Below are 13068 nucleotides of genomic sequence, written 5' to 3'. Positions count from 1 at the left end.
GATTAGTCGGGTGGCTGGACACAATTTTTTTTTCTGAAAGTTCTGATTTGCTAATTTTATGTACGAAGTTTCTAGTCATTCTGAATCGTCAGACCAGTTTGATAAACTGTACGTATCTTGCCCTTTCGCCATTTTCTCAAAAACGGCTAGACTAATTTCAAAAATTTGAGGACCATTCGATGTAACTCGATAAAGACTAGCGTTTATCAGTTTTATGTAACTACCGACAGAGCCGTTTCTACGTAATTAGCAGAAAAGTGTAAAATGTTTTCCACGCTGTAGATTTCATAGCCTAAAGTAATATACTGAAACAATAATAAGCGGTTGAATTATAAAAATGCATCAAAATTCGGAATTATGCCCCTGATCATAATCCGATCATATATACATTCCGTGTTTTGCAGGTACCTACTGATTACAGTTGACATCCACACTTCAATAAACTACATTTTTAGAACACGAAATAGATTAAATGAAATGTGCTGAACAAATTAATTGAATTTATACAATTACAAATATTATATGTATGTTTGAGAGACATCTATTGGAAAAAATGTATTGAAAATTTAAATCTATTAATCTCTTAAAAATACCTTCATTCAATGTTTTCTTTATTTTGACATATTTTGGAAATTCTGAACTTTTTTTCAAAGCAATCGTACTGCTTTAACTGCATAGAGACGAAATGTCAAAGCGCATAAGCGCCGCGTCGCCGTCTAACGGATAAACATTGGTACGGAACCCATAGAAATGTAAACAAAATTTATACTTATTGTTAAAATCTCTATAAAATATCTGGTAATTTGATAAGATCTCCGAAACCGCTAGACCTGCCTTCATAAAAATCAGTTTGATCAGTTCTTCATCTTGTCAATACAAGTAAAATGTTTTTTGATATCAAAATGGGACGCTCCGTTCTCTTAAAAAATGAGTTATCATTTTTGGCACTTTTTGCCCGGTATCTTCGGAACGGTTAAACCTGCCTTCGCCAAAAACTAATCAGCACGTCTCCTGATCAATACGAATCGAATATTTTTTGATTTATTCAAATCGCTCTATCCGTGTTCCCCAAATCGTCGACGAAAATTTGTATCCGAACACATATACATCTATTTTTTTAAGGTATGCCAAAATGTTTAAAAACCTCTGAAACGTAAAAATATATAAAAATTTTCATTTTCGTTTTTTTGCGATTACTATAACTTACTCTACAGGAAGTTGAATACAGCCATGATTTTGTATTTAAAACATAATTTTTATATTTAATTTTTATTCAGAAACTTCAGTATTTATCATCTAAATTAGGTGAAATTACTAATTTTTTTTTTATTTGGTATGAGTGCGGTATCTTGTTATAAAAGATTTGTCATTTTATGTCATGAGATAAATTGTTCATTAATGAATTGTTTAGTTGACATTTATTACAAGTAGAAAGTATAGAATATTGTATTAAACAGCAAACTATATTATTTTCTCCCAGATCTCATTCTAAATACTAGATTGTTAACATCAAACTACAAGTTTATCTCACTCAGCACTATACCTGAATTATTTACGCCTGGATTAAATATATATATATATATATATATATATATAACCAAGACCTACATTTTTCTTAATAAATATTAGACACGTTTATTTAAAAAAATGGCTTCAATAATACAAAATTCCTGAAGGAGCAAGACATCCCATATTTCCGAACGTAGAAATAATTAGAATTCAAAAACAATTGTTTTTAAAAAAGGGTTTTATATTCAGAAAAATAAAATCACAATATATTTTAGTTATAATAATTTTTATTTCAACCAATTAATTGATAAATTAAAATAAAAAAAATTGGGTTGAAACTGACACAGTTTTTATAAAAGGATAAGTCCATAAAATAGAGAACGCACAAAAGCCTAAAAAATAACTATTTTTTATTTTGGGGTTTTGCATAAGGTGTAAAGGTGGGAAACTTCACTGTATAAACAATTGAAGGTGTATCAAGTAGTGTTTATTACAAATTGCAAATACTGTGCAATTGTTTTGTGATTAGAAAATTGTTTGGAAAATGACATCTGTAAAATGGAGATGGACTGAAGATGTCACAATCAAGTTTCTGGAAATATACAAACAGTATACAACGTTATGGGACAAAAATTCACCGACTTACAGAAATAACCAAACACGTCACTTAGCAATGAAAGCCATAGTTCAACAGATGAATTTGCCCAATTTTGGTATACATGAGCTCAAAAAGAAGATACAAGCTTTAAGATCCACTTATAATCAAGAGTTGCGAAGATGCGAACTCAAAGCGCAATTAAATGGTTCTGAGCAACAGCCTACGCTCAAATGGTTTAGTATTATGAAAAGTATTTATACGAAAAATGAACAAGGATTTAGTAACGGAGGTTCGCAATTAAAACAAACACTGGAGGTAGATCAAGATGATTTGCCATTGTCATATTTTGTTGAAGCTAATAAGAAGGTGCGTTTTATTAAAAATTAGCAGTAATAACACTATCCTTAACTTATCTAGAAAGTGTACACGTTTATTTTTTCTCGACGTTTCAAATGATTTTGAATAATTTATTTTAGTCGCTTAACCCGAAACTGGAAAATTGTAATCAGGTTGTGAACAAAACACTTCTTACTTCGTCGACTACTAGTATGGAAAAGAAAAATAATAATTCACTACCACCTTTTGAAATGTCCACCTCAGGAACAAAGCAAGTGGATGATGAATGCTTAGCATTTGGAAGGTTGGTGGTACAAAAGATGTTGAAATATCCCGTCGCATTGCAAGTTTCTGTTCAACAAGATATTATGGACATTTTATTCAAAGCTGATCGAGGAGACTACAGCAGGAAGACAACTGTCAATAAAACTGCACCACAGACGAAGCAAAGTGAACTAGAAGAACATTTTCTTTATCAGCATTTGTCGAAGGAACCAGCAAAACCTTACTTTGGCTCATGTAAAGACGAGAATTGCATTTCATGTCATTAAGTACGCTTGTTTATATTTGACAAGTTTGAAATAAAATCCATATCGTTTATTTCACAGTAATTACATTTATTTTTAACATTATATTATTATCACAAATAATTTATTACAAGTTCTCAGAGATCTCTATTCTCTTGGTTTTTGCTGTCTTTTTTGGAATGGTGGTCGATAAATTTCTTGACAGCACTAAAGATATCTTCTGCTAGAAGAAGTGGTTCTTCCAATGCAGCAAAATGTCCGCCTCTTGGCATAATAGTGGACTGCAATAACGTTTTGTATTTTTCTGCCAATTGGAAGTCTGTTTTATAAGCTATCTCATGGGGAAATTTTGCACAAGCAGTCGGCACAATAGTTGGCACCCTGCAACAGGAATATAAAGACATTTAATTTAAAATCGCATTTTAATTTTAGCTTTTATAAAATTATTTAAATACCTATCCATGTTCAAACTCAAGTGATCCCACGAGTATGACTCTGCATAAATTCTCATCGAAGTTGTAATTGAACCAGTGACATAGTATATCATTACGTTGTCGAGAAGTTCCGTAAAAGTAAATTTTGATTGTAGATTTCCATCTTTAGCAGATCTCCAAGCTTTGTTAGTACCCGTTGAAAATTTTTCTAAAATATAAGCCGCCAATCCAGCTGGCGAATCTCTCAAAGCAACGCCTGAAAATGATTTAAAAAATGCTCTAAATTAGTTATATTTCATATTATTTTTTGTGGATATATTATTCACCAACTGTGTCAGGTTTTGTAGCTTGGATATGGAAATATCCTGATTCTTCCAAAAGGGTGAAGAAGTGTTCGCTCAAAGGATAGATTTTATGAACATTTTGTTTTCCAGCAAACCATTCTGGGAATAAACTGCCAACAAAGGACTTTATATTTGAAGATAGTGTATTTAAAAAGCATAAATTAGAATGGTGTCCAAGAACATTTTCTGGAAACAAAGTTGACATAGCGCTGACGATTCTAGAACCCCAATCGCCACCTTGTACGTAATACTTTTTGAATCCAATGCGATCCATCAAGTTGTGCATTATAACCGCAATTTGAGTAGCACCAAGACCAGGTTTAGCTGCAGCCTAAAACAAAAATAATAGTGAATAAATAAATTAATTTATAATTGACTACTGCAGTTCAATATCACCTGTGAAAACCCATAACCCGGAATACTAGGCAATATCAATTCGAATACAAAATTGTAATCTGTTCTCGGAGTCGTCAACATAGGAATAATCTTATAAAATTCCACGAATGACCCTGGCCAACCATGAACCATAATCATTGGCAGAACATGGATATTTTTGGAGACCTGTGGTTTTATGTGAACATAGTGAATATCCAGGCCTTGAATATTTGTTTTGAAGTGTGGATATTTATTCAATAATGCTTCACGTTCGCGCCAATTGTATTGAGTTCGCCAAAAGTCTACAAGTTTTTTCAGGGTATTTGTATTGAAACCATATTGGAAATCGATGCCCTCAAGAGGTGGAGTAAAGGACACATCACTTAGTTTCACTTTCAAGGTATTAAGGACCTAATAACAATCATGTCAAAATCTTTATATAGTTTTAACTTTATGTATTTTCATCATTTCTTACCTCATCGTTTATGGCAATTTTAAACGGCCTCATTGATGTATCAATTTTTTGTGATTTTCCAGTTCCCCACCATGTATCCAGAGGTATATTTGGCTTTGGAAATTCTTTAGTTATTTCGTAATACAACACACCTAAACCGATCACTATCGCAATCCATAATATTCGACAACAATTACTCATTGCAATTTAAGTTTGTAAAAGCTAAGATGATTTTTATAATATTTAAATTTATATGTTAAAATTCACTCTGATTTTAACTGATTTCATTAAACCTGTAGTTTTTTTTCTGTTATCATAAAAGTATTTTTTTTATTTATTTACCTCTAATACCTCTAGCATTAGCTGTTATATAATATTAAATGAGACTATTTTTTCAACTCATACAGACGACAAATTGATTAAAGTACATTGAAGGTGAAGAAACGATAAATTTATCGAATCACATCGGTTGGCATCGTAGTGATGACTATATGAAATCGACATATCTTTGTATAGGTACAAGATAAACAAACTACTTGAAAAGTTAAAATGAGTGAATCACGAATATTCTCATAATTACGTTGCTGTTTTTTCTAGTGCCTACAACGTTAACAAATCAGACCTTCAAATAATAAACTTTGATTTGTGAGGAAGAACATAAGGAAATCGAAGTGACTTTATTTTTTAATATTCAATTTATTTATTCGATCTATTTGCTACGATTTGCCGAGTCGTTTTCTTAGAATTAGCATAAAAGTAAAAAATATTTCGTCTACTTTTTCGTTAGTTGCAATAATGTCTAATATTTAAACCACTTGTGAAAACAACTTAGATATTTGGAAAATTTGTGCAAATTAAATAATCTCAGATTATAATACTCCTAAGTCTATAGCAACGCATTATACTATGCATTGCCCAGTATCTAAATTTATTTAAATTTCCAGCAAATAATTGTAAAATTTTTAAATACATAAATGTAACAAAAAATTGCAATTACGAATCAATGCAAATTCACGATTAAAGGTAGCGCCTCAAATAGTACAAGGTAAAAAAATATATTATTTTGTGACAGAAACAAAATATTCAGTATCATTTGACTAAAAATATTTTAGTAAACCAATTTAATATATTTTTCTAAAAATGTCATTATCAGACAGTGTGGAGAAAAGACTAAAAAAACAAAAATGCATAACATCGAATGGATTTAAGAAAAATAGTGAACCACAAGGAGATAAAACTGAGAAGCAAAAGATTATAAAATCCAGCGGACATCTCACGGATGATGAAATTGCTGCATGCAAGGAAGCATTTATACTATTTGATATGAATGCTGATGGCTATCTGGATCCGGAAGAATTTACGAAAGTTCTAAGATCATTGTCAAGAACTCCAAGCGACTCACAGGCATGTCTTATCTAGAAATTTCGCATTGTACGAAAACATCATGAATAAATTTTTAGGTAGAGAAAATGATGAAAGACGTCATTCATCGGAAGGATGGTAATGTGAACGGCATTCAATTGGACGACTTCATTGCTCAAATTGCCAGTATCTTACCAAATAGAGACAGTGAGGACAAAATTAGAGAAGCTTTCCAAATATTTGATAAAAAAGGCGATGGTCGTCTTTTGGAAGCGGAATTGAGGCAAAGCTTAACTACTGGTGGTGATTGCTTGACGGATGAAGAGGTTGATCAGTTAATCCAAGGTGGCAATGTTGATATCAATGGAATGGTAGAAATTGAATCATTGGTGAGACAGATTTGTGATATGCATCTTGGAATTGAAAATGTTGAGTGTAATGTAAAAGATGTATTGTCAGATGATGATGAAGATGATAGTGATTATTAATAAATAAATTCTTGTGTTCTAATTTAATCAAGTTTAATCTGAACATTAATAATTCTGACACGTCAAACTAGCAATAAATGCTAATATCTTACTTGTTTCTTAATTCGGTTCACTATACACCATTCTAATAAATGTTTGATAAACTAGCATTTTCCAATAACGTTTTTAGCGAGATTATAATCAATTTTGAGTAAAATTTAATACTTTACGAATACTGAGTAATCTTATTTGCAAATTATAAATATTCTAAGTCTGCTTATGAAGTGATAATAATAAATGAAATATGTTTTCATGATCCAGATTCGGCTAATAAAATACAAAATAATTATTTATATATATGTATGTATGTATAAAAATATATGTTGAACATGAATTGGTTAAATTTATCTCAAATATTATTAGCATAATAATATATCAACAACAAAATTATCACAAATCAGCTTTCTTTTGGCTTTCAGCTTTTTTGGAATAAAATTCTTTAAACTTTTTCACCGCAGTGAAAATGTCTTCTGCTAAAAGACCAGGTTCCTCAAATGCTGCAAAATGGCCACCACTTGGCATGTCATTGGACTGCAATAAAGTTTTATATTTCTCAGCAAGTTGGCAATCGGTCACATAAGCCAACTCGTTTGGAAATTTTGCGCAGGCTGCTGGGACATGATTGCGCACCCTAAATTATAAGCAAAAGAATTTAATAGAAATGCATTTCTATTATATACATGGGCATACTATGAGATATGTTACCTATCTAAGTTCAAAGCAAGGTGTGCTTTTGTGAATGATTCTGCATATAATCTCATTGAAGTAGTAATGGAATCAGTAACGTAGTATATCATGACATTGTCTAAAAGTTCAGGAATATTGTATTTTAACAGCAAGTTTCCATCTTTAACTGACCTCCAAGATCTGTTAGTCCATGTTGAAAATTTCTCCAAAATATAAGCTGCTAAACCAGCTGGTGAATCTCTTAAAGCAACGCCTATGAATGAAATTTATTTAATGTAACTAGATATATATTTAATGTAACTAGATATTTATTTAATGTAACTGACCCACTGTATCTGGTTTGGTAGCTTGTAGATGCAAATAACCCATTTCTTCCAAAAGTGTGAAAAAGTGTTCACTCATGGGATACATTTTATGCGCATTTCCCGTGCCAGCAAACGATTCCGGGAAAAAGCTTCCAATTATAGCCTTGATATTTGATGATGGAGTATTGACAAAACACATGTTTGAGTGCTGTCCCAGGACATTTTCTGGAAATAATGTTGACATCGCGCTTATGATCATAGAACCCCAGTCGCCTCCTTGTACATAATATTTTTTGAATCCAATGCGCTCCATCAAATTGCGCATTATAACGGCGACCTGAGTCGATCCAAGACCAGGTTTAGCTGCAGCCTGAAACAAATATTATGTGGAGCAAATCATTTTAAAATTTAAATCTGTAGATCAATTCTACCTGTGAAAAGCCGTATCCAGGAATACTAGGCAATATCAATTCGAATACGAAATTGTAACCTGCTCTTGGAGTTGTCAACATAGGTATGATCTTGTAGAATTCCACAAAAGATCCTGGCCAACCATGGATCATTACCAAAGGCAAAACTTCAATATTTTTAGAGACCTGTGGTTTTATGTGGACATAATGAATATCCAGGCCTTGAATATTTGTTTTGAAGTGTGGATATTTATTTAATAATGCTTCACGTTCACGCCAATTATATTGAGTTCGCCAAAAATCTACAATCTTTTTCAGGGAATCTGTATTGAAACCATATTCAAAATTGATGCCCTCTAAAGGTAAAGTATATTGAACATCATTGAGTTTTAGTTTCAGATTTTCAATCACCTAAAAAAAAAACAATTATGTTAAGTTTAATGTAAATTGTTGATCCTATTTACTACTTACTTTGTTATTAATATTAATTTTAAACGGTCTTATTGATATGTCAACATTTTGTGGCTTTCCTGGACCCCACCAAGTGTCGAGAGGTATATTTGGTTTTGGAAGTTCTTTCGTAATTTGGTAATACAACACTGCTATACCAGCTATTGCAGCAAAAATGAGCATACGACAACATTTACCCATTTTTCTGGAATGTAACAAGTAATTAATAAAGGGTTTTACACAATGCGCCATAACTTGGGAAATATTGGTTTATAACCATTGAATGTAAAAATTCTTTATTGCAAATAGAATTATATATATTAGTAAAATATTATGGTACTAAATGGTAATAAATAAATTTCTACATGGCACATATAAATATAAATATATATATATATATATATATATATATATATATATATATAATTAATTATTATATATATATATATATATATATATATATATACATTTTTCGGCTAGTTCTAAATCAAAACAAGATCGACTAATATAAGCGTGTATTTTATACAGAACAATTGTATAATTCATTCGGTGGCCTTGAGGTCGTGTTTTCAAGTTTATCAACAGAGCCAGCTGCTGCCATATCATGTAAGTTCGTCAAAAAATATATAAGAAATATAAATTCATGAATATATACACTCATAATTTAGTTCAGAAATTATTTTCACGAAAAAATCCGGTTTGCTAATTTTGTTTCCTCGACGTTTTAAGTCAATTTGAATCGTTTGCGACCAAATTTAGAAAAAGAATGTGTATGTGCAACGATTTTTGTATACGATTTTAATTGACTTCGTACGGCGATAAAGTTCCCGGTCCTCGTTAGTAGTAAAATATTAGAGGCCTATGTCAATAGTTCAATTAATGGAATGGAATGGAATAATCGGACGCGCTTTTGGAAAATACTTCATTGGTGTATATGTGCATATATTAGGAGCGTTTTCAATTTTGTTTTTTGTGTAATATTTAATCCATTTGCAGAAAATAACATTCAGAAAGATTTGTCTAAATTGAATAATCCGCAATAGTTTCTCCTATTATAATGCTACAGCAATTCGATTTGCTTGTAAATTATTTATAATTTAATATGTTGATTAATTGGATTATTTAAATGCCGAAAAGTTTATGCAACTTGTCTTTTACAATTAGTTGATAATAATTTTTTATGTAGTTAGTATATAACTTTCAACTATTGAATCATCACATATGAATGGAATTTTACATTTTCTTAATTATATCAAAGTCATGCCTTTGCCTAATATGAACTTTGTATTTCGATAATATATCTATAAAAATATGTATGTTATAATTATATATATATATATATATATATATATATATATATATAGATGTTTATTTATTTATTGATATTACCTGTATTATTTATCAAATTTAATTAAATATTATTAAAACCACAACGGATTAACACAAAGATTGTAGACATAATAAAACTGAACACTAAATACTTATACGTACTACGCCATTCGAATCATCTTTTGAACTCCAAACATTATTCATATCGCTCTTTCTTATGAACCCGTATTACACGTTTCCTTAATCAGATTGAAGCAACCTTTTTTTATTTAGCGCGATAAATATTATGTAATATAAAAGCGGAATATTTTTCAACTTTCCGAAGGAGAAAAATATATTTTTACGAAAAACTCGGCGTATTTGAATTTTATGTTTATTTCTTTTAATATTTTTGGCTTTTACGTTTCTTAGAAGATTTTTTTTCGAAAATCTACAAAGATATTATTTTTGATATTTATAAGCACCTTTGGTTTCTTTTAATGCTAACTATGTTACTATTATTATTGATTATTTTTAAAATCCATTAAATTAAAATTTAAATGCAATTGGTTTTAGACTAAAACATCTTGGTATTGATCAATACGAAAAGTAGCTTTGCTATTGAGATGGAGATATCAAAAACTTAAAATTCGTAATAGAAATATTACGAATATATTTGATTAATTCAGATAAAATACTTTTTTTTAACTATTGGAATAGCATACGTTTCGAGTCTAATAACAACGCCTAAGAAATGAGAAGCACGCATTAATATATACACATCGTTTTGAAACAAACAAAAATAACATATAAATGGAGGAAATAGAATGAATAAATAAAAAAATCTTCTAGGTACAGTTTTTGTAATCCAATACAACTATATAAAATTTCTTATTTTTAGAACAGAAGTTTAATATATTAGCATGAATTGCTTAACTTATTGGAAAATATAATTGGATTATAATTGAATACAGTAGTCATGAAAGGACATAACTATATTGTAATCGACCAAAAATCGAAATTGAATTATAAGGGGGTTCCTGGTCTAGATTTGTTAAGAAATTTTTGATTTTTAAAAATTCAAATTATTTTAGAGATTTAGCTGTTTGGCCACGACAATCCTTCTATTTCCTTCTATCGCGAATTTTTAAATGTGTTTTTCTCGAATACGATACCGATGCTTTGCCGATAGGATACCCACTATATCACAACGGGACCAATTTACTTGAAATTTGTTCAGAGTCTTCTGTAAATACTTCTTATTAATATGAACTACGCCGATCCCAAAATTGAGAATTTTGAATGCGACATCCTAGATTATCTATTTTGTTTCAGATGATTTGAAGGAATAAAATTACGCGTTCATCGCACGATAGAAATCAAATTTTTTGACTTTTTAATTTTATTTTTTTCTGTATTTATAAAACATTAATCAATAACTTGAAAAAAAATATAGTAAAATATTTACTTTTTTATAGCTTCTAAAAAATTGCATAAAATACATACGTGCAGACTAGAGAGAATACTTTCTTAAATATTATTCATGAATATTTTGGCAAACAGTTGGGCATAATTCTAAATAGTAATTTCTAAGTAGTTGTTGAATATATTTTCATCACAGCTCCGATTTTTACCTTTTTTTGTATTTTGATATTTAAAATCAGAACAATTTCAGAAGGCGTTATTTTTTCTTTGCTTAAACAAAATGTGTGTTATTTATACAAAGAAATAACTTTATAAGTGGTTTTGATTGAATAAAATTGTGTATACATTTTCGTGTCATCATAAATGAGTCAAAAAATATATAAGCTCTTTGTAAGTATTTTTTTTATTCTTTTAATTAACATCTAGGATTAAAATTATTTGAAAAAATCAAGTTAAAACCATGGATCTTTTTTTTTAAATCATTTTAATATCAAATTAAAACTATGGATTACTATGCACGTTTGTCTTTAAATACATTTGACTCAATTTGAAAATTATATTAAGTTGTTCGATTAATATAAATGATGTATTGTACAGTTTTATAAAATTAAATAATTTGTATTTTATTTAAACATATAAAGATTCCACAGCATCTCGTTCTACTCAAAAGTTGCAAAAATATACACCAGAATAACTGAATATATTTTTCACGCAAACTCTATTAATGCATCGGTTTGATGTATACCGAGTTGCTATTTGGCTATATCTTATTGTGTATCTATAGAATAAATTTTTGTTCCTATGACAGGTGCTTATAACTTATAAGAATGTCTTTGATGCAAGAATTTTGATTACACCAAAGTATGTTTGGTTCACTGTAAATACAATTTACTATTAAAATTTATTCCCTTTACCTAATTCCATATCTTATACATGTTATATAAATTCCTGTATTGCTTATTACATTTAATAAATTTAATTGACCATCTATTTATATATTATATTTGGGGAGTTTATAATTTAATATATTTTCATAATAATAACTCCCACAATGTTATACATTTTGAAAACTGAAAAGAGAGGAGAGGATGAAGGAGGTGGTGGAGAGGATAGTGATAAATAAATTTTTATATAAAAAAATTGTAGATTTTAATATATATATAGTAAAAACAAAGTGTATTGGATATGTGATAGATATAAATTTTTATATAAAAAATTGTAGATTTGAATATATACGGTTGCTCCGAAGATTGGTCCGACCCATGGACAGTATTTTAGTTTTGCATAACTTTCAAAGACACTTTGTTTTTTTTCGCCGTGTTATTCTTACATATAACCAAGCAAGGAATATCATAAAATTATTACTTGCTTGTTTATATGCAAAATACGCCTGATCGCACTGCAAATAGATGAAAATTTTCATAATTTTCAATACCAAGCACAAGCATAAAAGAGCGTTGCCATGACAACGCTATGTTATGAGCTGTGTTACGGTAGAATTGCCCCGTTTTAATGTGTGTCATCATTCAGTAAATTTTTGCATTTTTTTATAAACACATCATAACTAATGAATAATTAATAAAACGACAAAATTAAAGACGACATAATGTTCGAATTTGAAAACATATTGAAGTAGCAACGATGCAGAGCAATATCAAATTTTCTATATTAACCCCTTTTTTAATTCGACGATTGGGCTGCATAATTACTTAAAATATGTATCAAAGTCGATATATATAAAATTATTATAGTCTAAATTCTGTAAAATGTCTTCGATTTTTATTTCAACAGCATCGCCGGAAGTGAACGCAATCGATATTTTAGACAGGTTGCGCATATTGTCTCGATATATCTATGTTGTTTCATCTACGTGCTGTACACCCTGATGACAGGTGACAGGAGACCGGATGACATTTCACCGTACAATCGCAAGCGCAAGATTACTTGGTTGCAGCGCGTCATTGCGCGATCCATTTTAATCTCAGCCATCGCGGGAAGAAGATCTTGGGAAGCCAGT

The 13068-nt window shown here is 29.9% G+C and overlaps 3 protein-coding genes across 3 annotated transcripts; 1 reads left to right on the top strand and 2 right to left on the bottom strand.

Annotated features, from left to right (window-relative positions):
* Positions 1–3003: 3003 nt before the first annotated feature.
* On the bottom strand, positions 3004–4976 carry LOC113382710 (juvenile hormone epoxide hydrolase 2). Its single transcript, XM_026620937.1, has 5 exons — positions 4599–4976; positions 4145–4534; positions 3731–4079; positions 3426–3660; positions 3004–3351 (listed from the first exon to the last, which is right to left on the bottom strand). The coding sequence occupies exons 1-5, from the start codon at positions 4776–4778 to the stop codon at positions 3108–3110; spliced, it is 1398 nt and encodes a 465-aa protein (XP_026476722.1). The 5' UTR covers positions 4779–4976; the 3' UTR covers positions 3004–3107.
* Positions 4977–5717: 741 nt separating this feature from the next.
* On the top strand, positions 5718–6427 carry LOC113383390 (calmodulin-A-like). The gene is made up of 2 exons (XM_026621662.1): positions 5718–5981; positions 6038–6427. Exons 1-2 carry the CDS (start codon positions 5718–5720, stop codon positions 6425–6427), a joined length of 654 nt encoding a protein of 217 aa, XP_026477447.1.
* A 324-nt stretch (positions 6428–6751) lies between these two features.
* On the bottom strand, positions 6752–9835 carry LOC113382706 (juvenile hormone epoxide hydrolase 1). The gene is made up of 6 exons (XM_026620932.1): positions 9708–9835; positions 8340–8523; positions 7890–8279; positions 7480–7828; positions 7172–7406; positions 6752–7097 (listed from the first exon to the last, which is right to left on the bottom strand). The coding sequence occupies exons 2-6, from the start codon at positions 8517–8519 to the stop codon at positions 6857–6859; spliced, it is 1395 nt and encodes a 464-aa protein (XP_026476717.1). The 5' UTR covers positions 8520–8523; positions 9708–9835; the 3' UTR covers positions 6752–6856.
* Positions 9836–13068: the final 3233 nt, after the last annotated feature.

This window comes from Ctenocephalides felis, unplaced genomic scaffold, assembly GCF_003426905.1.
Source record: "Ctenocephalides felis isolate EL2017-DRISC unplaced genomic scaffold, ASM342690v1 CF-g0.4_SCAFFOLD_03570, whole genome shotgun sequence".
Lineage (NCBI taxonomy): Eukaryota > Metazoa > Arthropoda > Insecta > Siphonaptera > Pulicidae > Ctenocephalides > Ctenocephalides felis.
The sequence above is the reverse complement of the archived record's forward strand: the minus strand, read 5'-3'. Positions and strand labels throughout refer to the sequence as shown.